This window comes from Rhincodon typus, chromosome 24 (assembly GCF_021869965.1).
Source record: "Rhincodon typus isolate 14 chromosome 24, sRhiTyp1.1, whole genome shotgun sequence".
Classification (NCBI taxonomy): Eukaryota; Metazoa; Chordata; class Chondrichthyes; order Orectolobiformes; family Rhincodontidae; genus Rhincodon; species Rhincodon typus.
The window spans coordinates 10,059,464-10,072,825 of record NC_063355.1 but is presented as its reverse complement, the minus strand read 5'-3'; the positions used below and the strand labels follow the sequence as shown (position 1 = coordinate 10,072,825).

Genomic DNA, 13,362 nt, shown 5'->3' with positions numbered 1-13,362 from the left:
TTTGCTTGAATAGAAGACTGGCTGGCAATAAAACAGAATATGCATAAATAGATCCTTGTCTGATTGGCAGGATGTAATGAGTAGACTCCCAACAATTTATATCAATGGCTTAGATGAGGGGAACGAAGACATGGAATTAAATTTGCAAATGATACTAAGATAGGTAGGAAAGTATGTTGTGAAGAAGACATCTGGAAGTTACAGATGGATGTAGATAAATTGAGGGAGTCTGCAAAAATGTGGCAGATAGAATATAATGTGGGAAAATATGAAGTTCGCTTTAGCAGGAAGAATGAAAAAACAGAGTCCTACTAAATTAGAGAAAGAACTCTGTAGTCAAAGCTGCAGAGGGATTTGGGTGTTCTGGCACATGAGGTACAAAAAGGTTAGTATGTGGATGCAGCTAGTAACTCGAGAAGGCTAATGGGATGTTATCCTATGTTACGAGAGAAATTGAACATAAAAGTAAGGATGTTGTGTTTCAGTTAAACAGGGCATCGGTGAGACCACATCTTGAATACTGTCTGCAGTTTTGGCCTCCTTATTTAATAAAGGATATAGCTGTATTGGCGGTGGTTCAGAAGAGATTGATACCGGGAATGCATGGGTTGCCTTTGAGGATAGGTTGAACAGGGTGGGCTTGTTTCCTGTGGAGTTTAGAAGAGTGAAGAGTGATTTGATTGGAGTGTACAAGATCCTGAATGATGTTGACCAGGGTAGATGTGGAAAGGATGTTACCTAGTGTGGGTCAGTCCAGAGCTAGGGAGCACAGTCTTAAAATTAGGGGTCACCCTTCTAGGGCAGATGAGTTTTTTTGAGGGTTGAGCGGTAAAGGCAGAGTTATTGAATATCTTTAAGTTGAAGGTAGATTTGTGTTAGGCAGGGGAATCAAAGATTGTCAGAGGTGGGTGGAAAGTGGAATTGTATTTCAAATTCCACATTCCACCCACATAGTTGAGCTGTGATATTGTTGAATGGCAGAACAGGCTCAAGGGGCTGGGTGGTCTACCTCTGCTCTTTTCATCTGTTCAAAAGTAGGTGATAGTGAAGAACCCGCTCAGGCTGGAACATTGCATTTCAAGAGTGCAGAAAAATATACCGACCAACAGGCTTATGTAGTCCTTCGGCAAAACTGGCAAGCCACACTTATCATTCATTCCTAAGCGTTGTTGGGCCTGTTTAAAGAATCCCTGATGTTCTTGTGGTGATGTTACTGCCTCAGGCATTGTGCAGGCATTCTATTGCTCGGTGCTAGTGTTAATCAGTGTTAATTCTCTGGCCAGAATGATGCCACCCTGGAGAAGGATAATAGAGAAAGAACCAAGTACGAAATGAATGAGAATCTGACAGGCAAGGACCTTTGTGGTCTTTTATCTCCACAGCACTATCAGATTTTAACCAAGGTGGCGGGAGTGCAGTAAAGAGAGACTCTAATTGAACTCTGCATCTTTGGGCTAGGGGAGGGAAATAATAGCCAGCTATGGTTGATTGCCTGTCCAGTGACTCTGACTGGAAAATGTGGAAGTTGGGTAGGGCAGGATTCGAATTGTTAGTGCTACCTCATAAAACAATTACTGGCTAGTTGTGAGAGGTAATGGAAGCCTGCTGGCAACCATGGAATCATATCCCAGCATGAGTCAGCACCTTCTGGAGAGAAGTTAAGGAAAAGAGAGAAAAAAAAATGCTCCATTATGTTATTGGCAGAATGAGCAGGCCTGGTCTGGTTCATTGTCCTTGAAGGAGCCTCACTGGTTGCCGTGGGAACCAGAGGCCAGGGGTCATACTCTTTACTCCCTGTAAGGTTGATTGATGTAGGGTTTAATAATGCAGCTGTAATTTTTTTTTCTTTATCATTGTCCTTTTGGCTGGAAAATTGAAGATGACATTTAAAAAGGCCATATTACACCGCAACAGTAATGAATGAAGGCTTGCGCATATTGTGCCGTGGGATGGAGGTTAGACCAGTGGAGTGAAAAGACAAAGCTGATGGGCCAAGTCCTTTAATGGAGCTGCCTGTCCTCCGTTCCATGGTCTGATATGTACATAAGATTATTGCTGCTGGTTGATTCTGTATTGTCGCTTTTATCTTGGGACAAAATTGGATTTTTTTTTTTGTTGATGAAATACTTTCAGTGAATGTTGAGGCTTCAGTTCAAATCCAAAGCTCAGTAGCAGTTTAGATCAGTAATTGTTGCCCTACTGGCACCCTGTGGGTGGTATTCTTGTCCCCCAGTAGTGGGTGCTGATCTGCATGGAGTGTTGGGAGGTGGTTATTTAGTAAGGGGATGGCAGGTTATATTTTGACAGGATGGTGCTACATTGCAGCTTGAAATATTTCATTGCTTGGGAGCCTCTTGGGCTGGACTGATCATTTTTAAATTAATTAATTTAAAATTAATCATGTCAATTTGCTTGAATATTGTAAAGCAAGTTAACCCCAGGGGACCGAGTTAGCAAAATGGAACCGGAATTGAAGGGGATCGATTGTGTTGTTGCTAACTAGGGCAGGTTTACATGCTTATCCAGTTGAAGCTGTAGCCCTCATTTCATTGCCAGAGTATTGAAATACAAGTACAGGTGTTGGGTATGGCTGTTGCTGACTGGAGAGTTAAAATAGGATTCCCTTTTGAAAAACTCTTTTTGAGTTGAGGGGAGAGGGGGAGAGTGTGAGAGAGCACCTAATTCTCAGGCACCAGTATCCAAAGTCCAGCCTGGCTAACAAAACCCTGCTTTCTGTGCCTGACCTCTTGAGTAAAGTGGATGTGTGTGCTTTTGCACTGCAGAGTAAGCTGCGAAGAATAAATCAGTCCTTGGGGACTGGGGAGGACAAACAGCTATGTAAATGCTTTCTCAGAGGAACAATCTCAGCCTTTCACTTTGTAAATGATTGCAGAATTATTCATGCAGGAGGTATTTTCTGGCACAAAGCTGTTCCAAAGTGAGATCTGAATGATTGTGGATTGTAGTCGGTCCAGTAATTGAGGGCAGAGCTGTAATGAAATTTGAAGGTGTGTGTTAATCTACTAATATGTTGGCATTTAACATGGGTACTAGGCACAGTTTTATTTAACCCTTAAGCTGGCAAGGCCAATTACAGCAACCCACCCATCCCTTGATACAGGCCCATTCAAGTCCAGCTAACTTGGTAGGTGCCAAGGTCTAACTGTCCCGAATCACTGAATGTCAGTGTACAGGAACCTTTCTCCCCAACCCAAAAGAGTCTCTGATTAATTCTGGTCTCCTGCTTGTTACACCTTTCAACATTCTCTTTTAAGAGACAATGAAATTGTTGTCTACAAGAGCAGTCTTGTGATGCTGAAGTTTGAAGAGGTCACATAGGGAATAATTTTATAACTCCCTCGTACATTGGCGAAATAGCCAGTCTCTTGTTGCTTCAGTTTATCTTTCAGTTGCAACTTCTTCCTTCTCACTTTCAGGAAAGGTCCTGCTGCAGTTATTCATATCTCCCATCGCCCTGTTCAGCACTCATTCTGTCTCCACCTGATGTGCTTTCTCCCTCCAACTCCCCCACCCCGCCTCTGTCTCTGCTGGTGTGTATCTGACTTGTTTTCTCTATTGCTTGTGTAGTACACTTTGTATCTGGTGAGAATAGCCTGCTTTTTTGTTCTTGTTGCTAGTGCTGCCTGTCATTCCCAAAGGGACAGGTAGAGACCAGAAAAGCTTTGGTTTGCTAAAATTGAACAGGGTGAAGTATGAAACTAATGGTCAGCCTCTTGTCTTGAACACATGCATTTCTGCAGTCAAGGAATATCTGGTGCAGAGTACCTGTAGTGGTATTGCTGAAAATTGAGGTGCACAGTATACCTGCAATGCCACTATTGAGTGAAGTGTGATGCACAATACCTGTGGCAGCAGATCTGCGGAATGTGCAGTCTCCTGTTAGTTGCAAGATCTGAGTGTTTATAAAGCTGCTGCTTTGTATGGAAATCCTTCTATAATTGAAAAAGAGCTTAATGCTGCTACATGCTGACATTCTTTGTGGCTGACTCAGCCAGTGGCACACATGGTAAGGTGCAGCTTAGACTGTAACGTGACGTCTATTTGCACAGCTTAGGGCCTTAAAAAGCAGGGATTGACTCGGATCCTGAGCAAGAAGACCTTGGCAGAAAGTGGTTGGTGGGGGAGGAAGTAAAAATGCCAAACAGTGTAATATGGTGTTAAACTGCAACCCTCTTGAAGAGACATGCTCCTTATCCAAAGCAATAATGAGTCACTGATTTTAAAACCCTCAAAGGTGTAGCACTGGGTTCTCAAACTCTTGCCAGCCTCACTCTGGTGCCCAGGCAGTGTGCAGGAGTTATCCAGGCTGACTCCAAGTTTTTTTTACTCTCTGTGCGGTGCTTGTTGTATGTTGAAATCTCTTGGAATACTGAAGGCCTGTAACAGTAGGCCACATCCTGCCAACACTTGCATTTTAAAAGAAAGGACCCACTGCTACATCATTTGTAGGAATCAGTACCACTTAGCATATTTGTATTTCTTTTTTTCTGCTTTTAAAAAAGAAGGAATTTCAGCCTCGTGCTTAGAAAATTGAAAGCAGACTTGAGTGGTGTTTGATGTGAAGGTTGGAAGGTCAGTGTCCCTCACTGCCTGCACCCATCCCCCACACTCCAAATTTATTGCTAAACTATGGTTTTGTTTTAGTGTTAGGACAGCATGACACATCACATTAGGTATTTGCAAACCTTTGTAACTTCTTTGTGGTAAACCTGGTTTCAACAACAAGATTTTTCATTTGTACAGCACCATTAACTTGCAAAATATCCCAAGGTGGCTTCCACTATATCTCAGAAATTAGACAGGAGCCAGATAAAGCTAAGTAACCAAAGCCTTGAAAATGTCAGTGAACCTGCTCACTGAGAGTTGTCTGAATGCAAGGATTCTGTGGGTCTTTTCCTGTTTTTCCCAATATCAACTGCACCATTCTGTGCCACTCCTTTCAGAGAAGGTGCGGAATTGTTCTGATGCAGGAGGAGGCCTTTTGACCCATTGTGCCTGCACCATCTCTCTGAGCATTTTAACTCAATACCAATCTCCTGCCTTTTTTCCATAACCCTGCATATTATTTAAATAGAAATTACCATCAAATGCCCTCTTGAATGCCGCAATTGAACCTGCTATATTTCTATGCAGTGCATTCGACACCCTAACTACTTGCTGCATGGAAGAGTTTTTAAACTTGCATCTGCTTATTTTGCAAAACATTTTTTTAAAACATGCCCTCTGGTTCTCAATCTATTTGATTGGGAAAAATTCTCCCTTGCCTTTCTATCCTCATGATTTTGAAAACTTCTACCAAATCTCATCTTTCACTTCTTCTCTCCAGAGAAAACAGCCCTAACTTTTCCAATCTTATCTCTCAACTGATGTGTCTCACTCCTAGAACCGTTCACAGAACCTGTTCACTGCATTTACAACCTTCCCAAATTGTGGCAGCCAGAACTGCACACACTCCTCCCGCAAAGTACTTACTGGCATCTTATATAAGTTCATCATAAACACCCTGTTCTTGTGCTCTGTGCCTTTATTTATGAAGCCTAGAATACTGTATGCTTTATTAACAGCTCTCTCTACTTGTCCTGCTACCTTTGATGACTACTGCACATTACTGACCCTGGTCTCTCTGTTCCTGCACACTTTTCAGAATAATGCCTTTTATCTTATACTGCCTTTCAATGATTTTTTTTGTATTAAAGTGCATTACCTCACACTTCTCTGCATGGAACTTTATCTGCCACCTATCCACTCACTCCATCAATAGGTCAATGTCCTTTTGAAATTCTATACTGTGTCCTTCTCTCAGTTCTCTCAGTTTGTGGACAACATAAAATTTTTGAAATTGTCCTCTTCACAAGGAAGAGCAGCAGTCCCAATACTGACCTCTGACAAACTCACCGACTGTTACTCTGTTTCCTATTCCTCAGTCAATTTTATGCACATTTTATCACTCCTTTTATCCTGTGACCTGTTAACTTTCCCCTCAATTTTGCGTGGTACTATATCGTATGCCTTTTAGAAGCTCATGTACACTGTATTAGCAGCCTTCCCCTCATGAACCCTCCCTGGCACCTCTTCAGAAACCTCCAGTAAGTTAGTTAGATGTAATTTTCCCTTAACAGATCTAAGCTGACTCTTTTCCGCTTGTTCCACTTTTTTCCGGGTGACTATTAATTCTATCCTGAATAATTGTTTCCAGAAGTTTTCCCAACTTTTTCCTTTCTCTATTCCCGGGTTGTCTTGCTGGGAAAATCACTCTGGTTACCCATCATTGTGAGAGTAAATAATGAATGTCAGCAGGTCATTTGACTGCAAGGTTGTGTTGTTGAACTAGGTCCTACCCTAGCTGAGTATTGCTCCTTAGGACCATTTAGCTACATTAAAGGGGCTATGTAAATGCAAGATGATGTTAGTCACAAGTACGCTTTGCTGCAGAGAACGCTAAGTGACTGCTCGGAAGGAAAGAAGTCAAACAAGGCAGCTTTTCTGCCCTTTTCCTGTTGACACTGGAGTAATTCGAGCATTGGTGATACAGTATCTGGCTTGTTGCTGTAGGGCTGGGGATTGAACCTGGAATCATCCTCATCTCTCAAGCTCACATATTCACTGAACTATTAAGGCAGTCACTACATCCACAAATTTGGAATCATTCCTGTGGCCATAATGCAGTTTTCACAGATGTTTTTTCTGTAATCCCCTCCTCAACCCAAGGCCTTTTGTAAAGAGAGATCTAAGCTCATAAACAGCTTGCTGATTGTCCAGTGCCACTAGAATTTCTGTAGTACGTTTTATCTTTCCCTTTCACTGGTTCACCACAGGAGTGAGGTTGAAGGGGGAACAAAAGGCAAATAGCACCAAACTGATGCAAAGGTGATAAGTGCTGGAAATGCATAGGCCAGTCAGTATCTGTAAACATTGATTCAGATGATAGGCCCTTTATTATAACATGTTTTATGGGAATCGATCAATGTTATAATATGGGAATAGGCTCACCAATTCATTTACTCATGATGTTCCATCACTGTCAGCTGACTAGGGTCTTTTATTTGATAAGTTACCAGCTGTAGACTGTGCCAAACTTGGGTGTGTCTATAGGAAGTATTAATATTGTTTCATATTTTCAACAGGTAGATGATGCAATGCTGATGTTTGACAAGACGACCAATCGACATCGAGGTAAGTGTCTGGTTTGAGTTCACCTTTTCATTGTTTCGCTGAGATTGATCTGCGCAGTGGATGTGGTCTCATGGATTCTGCACTTGCTCTTAAAATGGGCACAACTGGGATTCTTCGTCTGGGCAAAGCAAGTGTTTGAATTTGAGTTGCTGTCCCATCCCTTGAAGTTTTTATAAGCTGTTGGCTGTACCTAAGAAGGCTGAAGTCTACAGCTTTTACAAAAAGTACTTTCAAAAATGTTTAGCTGTTTCCATCTGATTCCATAATTATTTAATTCACTTTCCCTTCCATTCTATAATAAATCTCTTGATACTGGACAATTCATCTCATTTGCACTGTATTTCACTTCTGTTAATACTATATAGTATGCATCTATAATGTATAGTGCAAAAGAAGTTGCATCTATTTATATTATCCATGAAGCTAAACCCTGAGTCCATGGGTCTGATTCACTCCTTGATTCCTGTTCACAGCTGTACAGTTCCATCACAAGTGAGGGCCATCAGGGACAGAGGAGACTGAGGATTTCATTCCATCCTGTAATGCACTGCCCAACACATTTGTGTAAAATTCCTTTGTGTGCTGTATTTACATAGTTATTCACCAGGAGAGAAAGCATGTGAGTAATGGAGCAAAAAGAGAGAGAAAATCTGTGGTAGAGAATAAGAGAAATGTAGAATAGATGGAAAAGAGAGAGAAATGAGAAGCATCGTTGTGTGTTCCCTCTGGCAGTGCATGAACTATCTAATGATTGGAAAAAGATGATGGGTGACAGGAGTATTATTAACTAATATAGATACAGTGATGCTGTGATGTTGTGTTCTCACTGACTGATGTCTCTATTAACACCAGTGACCCGTAACACCTAATATCAAAACGTACCAATATTACATAAACCAGTTTTTAAAAAAAACGCAACGATTGTTTGGAAGCTGACATTCTTGCATTGTTGACATTAATCAGTGAATACCTCAAATTAATGTCTGCAGAATCTCATTACAGCATAGCCTTTAGGCAGATGCTTAAAAGTCTAAAGTGTTAACATGCTCAGTAGCACTTTGAGTGGAACAGAACCATACAAGCTAGATGATCCCAGCTTGATTACCCAGTGTCTGCTGAGTCAGCCAGCTTGGGTTGTGGTGACTACTGGATTGAGGTGACTTAAGTCAAAGAAACTAATTGACATTCGTGTTGTGCCTTTCATAACCTCTGAAATATTGGCCTTGCGAATAACCTCATATTCTAAGAATGAGCAAGAACAACACATATTGCTGTAAAAAATGTGCTGTTGAAGTGGTTCATCTTGTATTCATCAGAACAGATGCAAAGGTGCCATATTTGAAAGGAAGCAACAATCTGGTCTGCCACAAATTACCTTGAAAGAATAAAATCTGTCAAAAATTTAGGCAACAGGTGAAGTGAGTTGTTTTGTGCTACTACTGGGCAGTAACAACATCAGTGATCTTCTCCACTAACAGGATCCTGCCTTCCATGTAAATAAGCAATGTGGTATATGAATTTCAGTGCCAGTGTGTTGCCAGTTTTACAGGTTGTTCATTTCAGTGACTGATGGATCATATCAAGTAGCACGTCTCTTTGGCTGTTCGTCATAGGTAGAACTCTGACCGTACTCAACCGACCCACGCTTGTAAAACTCAAGTGCATTGAATCATATTTATCATTAAATGTTTATGATTGTTCAGCGGGTGCTGACCAAACCCGAATGTATTAAGAATTACATTGACAAATCAATTTATAATTGTCAGTTGGGCTTTCAGTATGGTTCACTTGAGCTTAATGGAAGCTACTTAAAGTCATGTGTAGAGACCTGACCTTTGCAGGCAAAAGGGGCATGTCCAGACATTGCAGCTTTTTTGAATTAAAGAAAAACATGGGGTAGTAGTTCCCCAGCACGTTCTCCTGCCAAACATCTTGACCAATCAGAGTTGATTTGTCAACCGATCATCACCTTTTCCTCCTACCGTATAAATGGTGTCTCCCCTTGAAATTTGGCATTCTTGTGTCTGCTGTGATGAGTGCAACATGAAAAGGCTCAACAACATAACTGCTTTTTTTCTCAGCAACACACAAGTTCTGTACCACCAAGAGACTATTTGGAAAAGAAAATAACTAAATAACAATAATGGGAGCAAGAACGCTGAGCCGAAATTTATTCTCCTGGTCTCCTCCACCAGTACCTTTCAACAAGCATACACTCTCTTGTTTGCCCAATGATGCTGAACCCAGCTTTAGGATTCCTAACACTGTCCAAGTAGAAACCAATTAACCCAGCACAGGTCCAGAATTGGACCTGGGTTTTCTTGGCCTGAGCCCCTCTGCTTTTTGCTGGCCTTTGGTTACACATTGTGGTGGTAGAAGACTATTGAATGATTTGATTCATCCTTTGCTGCCAGTGGTTGATACTGGAATCTTACTACAGGTGAGAGTAAATTCTGGAAAAGCTGATTTGACAGGATGTAAGGGCAGGATTTAAAAGCTCCAAAGGACATTAAGAGAAGCAAATGTTTGATTAGGATTGTGCATATGAAAATTGTCCATTCACCAGCTAATAACTAATTCACTGTTGAACCTGATATTGGTTAACTGATGATAATATCACCAGTTGCAGTTCATTGAGGTGCCTCTCCCACTTTGACGTTCATTGGGAAGGGGTGCTGAGCATTCAGCTGCTATAACATGGGTGGAAGACTGGCAGAAGCTAGAATTGCGGAGCTCAGTTTCAAAATAAGAGATTACTCACTGAATTCAAAGATGAAGAAGATTCTCTGAGGGCCGTTGGTGTTTGGAATTTGCTTCCCCCGAGAGCAGTAGAGACTGGGTCATTGAATAGATTCAAGGCTGAGTTAGATATTTAATCTGGAAGGGAGTCCCATGTTTATGTGGAAACAAAATAGAAATCGCTGAAACGGCTCAGCAGGTCTGGCAGCATCTGTGGAGAGAAATCAGAGTTAATGTTTCGGGTCCGATGACCCTTCCTTAGAACCGGACCTGAAAATTTAACTCTGTTTTTTCCTTCACAAATGCTGCCAGACCTGCTGAGCTTTTCCAGCAATTTCTGTTTTGTTTCCAGATTTACAGCATTCGCAGTTCTTTTGTTTTTTTATTCAGTGTTTATGTGGGGCAGGCAGAAAGGAGGAGTTTAGATCTTGTTTAGATTAGTCATAATTTTAATGAATGGCAGAGCAAGCTCGATGGTCATTCTGCCCAATTCCTGTGTATTCTTATGTTCTTGTATCATTGTAAGGAAGGAAACCAATTGTAAGCATATTATGCTCTCTCAAATAACAAGGTGACAATGGTCAGATCATATACTCCTAGGTTGAGGAATGTATATTGGCCAAGACAAGGAGATGTGCTCTCCGAGTAATCATATAGGATCTTGCATTTTCAATCTGAGAGCTTTAACATCTTATCGAAAAGTTAGTACCCCTAACAATGCCTTCCTAGTGCTGCATTGGAGTGTCTGTCAGGATTAAGTGCTCAAAGCTCTGGAGTGGGACTTGAACCCACAATCTTCTGGTTCCAAAGTGAGAGTGCTACTCACCGAGTCACCTGTGAGTGCATCACTCACAGTCAGTGTTTACTTGGTGTTTTGAAACCTGTGGACATGTTCTGTTACAGGTTGGAGAAAGAAGCTATTAAAATGCTTCCTGGCAGAACTTCATGTAATTTCTGAAAGGGAGCTGGGAACAACTGGATGGGACATGATGTCTGGGAATGAAAAGGAAAGAAAAGATAGCTTTCTAAACAGCTGGATGGATTACAGGGCCCAAACAAAGAGCAGATTGTCAGGGTGAAGGCGTAGTGTTCTGAGAGAAGCCTGAGATTAAAAAAAAGAATGCCCCAACTGAATGCTGTCATGTGAGCCCCTAACCTGTTTGCTGATTGTTTTCAGTATTCATTCCAGGTTTCAGCAGCCTTGATCCCAGCATTAATGTAATCCTTTTCTGCAACTGACACTGAATGACTTGAGTTGTCCTGTGTTACAGCTCTGTGCCTCTGAGGTTCTGTGTCTTGTAAACCTCTACCCAACCCAATCTCTCAGCACTTCCTTGCCCTGAATCATTTTCCTTTCACTCACTCACTTGCCGACTTTCACACAGGAACAATCTCTGATTTTCTGGTTCCTTAGTTTTTGATCTTCCCTTGTCTTTCCCCCCATCACTCATCTTTCATCTGATTTCTCCCAATTCCCACCATAACTATTCCCATTCTCTCTCCAGTCTCCAACTCATACATCTAAGTTCTCTATGATTTTCAGAACGTTTTACTGTTGTAGTCGCCCATCTCTGGGGGTGTCTGTGATATGGGTGTAATGTTATCAAGGACAGCCCATCAGATCAAAGGTTCTGGGCAGAATGATGGGGCAAAGGTTGTTGGTTAGGCAGGAAATGCAGAGAAATTGTGCTGAATGGACTGACGGAAGAGAGCTGTGCAGACTGAAGGGGAAGGGGGAAAGTGCTGAACAACTGAGGGAAGAGAGAGAGAGTGTTGTACAGACTGAAGGGGAAAGAGATAGAAAGAGCACTGTACGTACTGGGGTGATGGGGAGGGTGAACATCACACAGACTGAAGGTAGGGAGAGGGGGAGCTGTGTAGATCTGGGGTGGAGAATGCTAAACAAATGAGGAAGAGATATAGAGCCATACAGACTGATGAAGGAGAAGAAAGATCGTGGCATATGGACTAAGGGGAGAATGAGAAAAATTAACGTGGAGGAGAGAGGGAATGGTGTATGGACTTGGATGGGAGAGGGGGGTGATGGATAATGTGGTAGTGAGCATTGTACAGATTGGGGTTTGGGGGGAAAAGACCACTGTAAGGCATGGTTGAGTGGTGGTGGGCACAGTACAATCTGATAGGTGATCCGTACTGTCTGTGCTACCAATACAATGGAAGGGAAATATTAAGTGTGCTGAGGATTCATTTTGGGAGTCTCCATTTCTTCCCAGGCGGAATGTGCTCAGTAGGTCTGTGAAATGTACTTAATTATGACTTAGCAATAGAACAGATGCCATTGGCAGATATCTGCACAAATAGCCTGATTCACTGGCTACTTAGTTCTACTGGAATGAAGATGGGGTCACAAATCCTTTAAACTAGGACAATTTTGTGTATCAGGATGTAGCCAAAACTGGCAGTTTTCACAACATTTAGATTCCTGAAATGTTGTTGCTCTGCATAGCTGACAAAAAAATTTACTGATCTCAGCCTTCAAGGCTCCAATGGACTCTGATCTTCCACAGTGAGAAAGGGCTTCATTCAGTCCTGCTGACTGGCCTAGCTCCAGCTGTTAAAATTACCCGAGATAACAAGATGTAGAGCTGGATGAACACAGCAGGCCAATCAGCATCAGAGGAGCAGGAAGGCTGACATTTCGGGCCTAGACCCTTCTTCAGAAAATTTTCTGAAGAAGGGTCTAGGCCCGAAGCGTCAGCCTTCCTGTGCTCTGATGCTGCTTGGCCTGCTGTATTCACCCAGCTCTACACCTTGTTATCTCAGATTCTGCAGCATCTGCAGTTCCTACTATCTCTGTTAAAATTACCCCTCAGGTTTTGAATTCCCACAAATTCCTGTTATTGTCTCGCGCATCTCAATTTGATCACCTATCATTGCGCTAAACTTGAGGGGCAACAAGCCAAGTCTATCAGTTTATTACGACTTTAAAAGCAAAATGAGATAAATTAGAAATCCTCTCCTTGCCACCTCCTCTATGAGTAACATTCTGTGATGTAAGCTGCTCACAGAGAGCCTGGGGGATGTTTAGTAGGTGACCTGCGCTGACTGGATCCGTATAAGCTGCTGAGACTACAGGAGCAGAGGTATTGGTTTGTCTAATTAGAGAGACAGGCATTTGGCTCTAAAAGCATAAAACCTCCTTGCTGTGCGGAGACTGATGAATTGCTTATGACAGCCAGTGGCTTCAGAGTAAATCCAGGCCGGGTAAGCCTAGGTCAAACTTGCTGACACCAGCCCATTGTACTCTGTCCAGGGAGTGCTTTATTTGGCACCATGAACAGCGCAGCTTGCACCTTCTCCCCTTTTTTTCTCAACATGGCTAGTGCTCAGTTTAAACTGATGCTATTCCTTTTGGAGCAGTCAAGTTTGGAAATTTGAACATGGTCCTTCCTCAGGCCTCTTTGCATG

The 13,362-nt window shown here is 42.1% G+C and overlaps 1 protein-coding gene across 1 annotated transcript in view; it reads left to right on the top strand.

Moving 5' to 3' along the window:
- The window catches only part of msi1b (musashi RNA binding protein 1b), a 129,673-nt gene that overhangs the window by 90,324 nt on the left and 25,987 nt on the right, over positions 1-13,362 (top strand). The window contains exon 7 of the mRNA XM_020515901.2: positions 7,146-7,194. Within this exon, the coding sequence (XP_020371490.1) occupies positions 7,146-7,194 (49 nt within the window). The remainder of the gene's footprint in view (positions 1-7,145; positions 7,195-13,362) is intronic.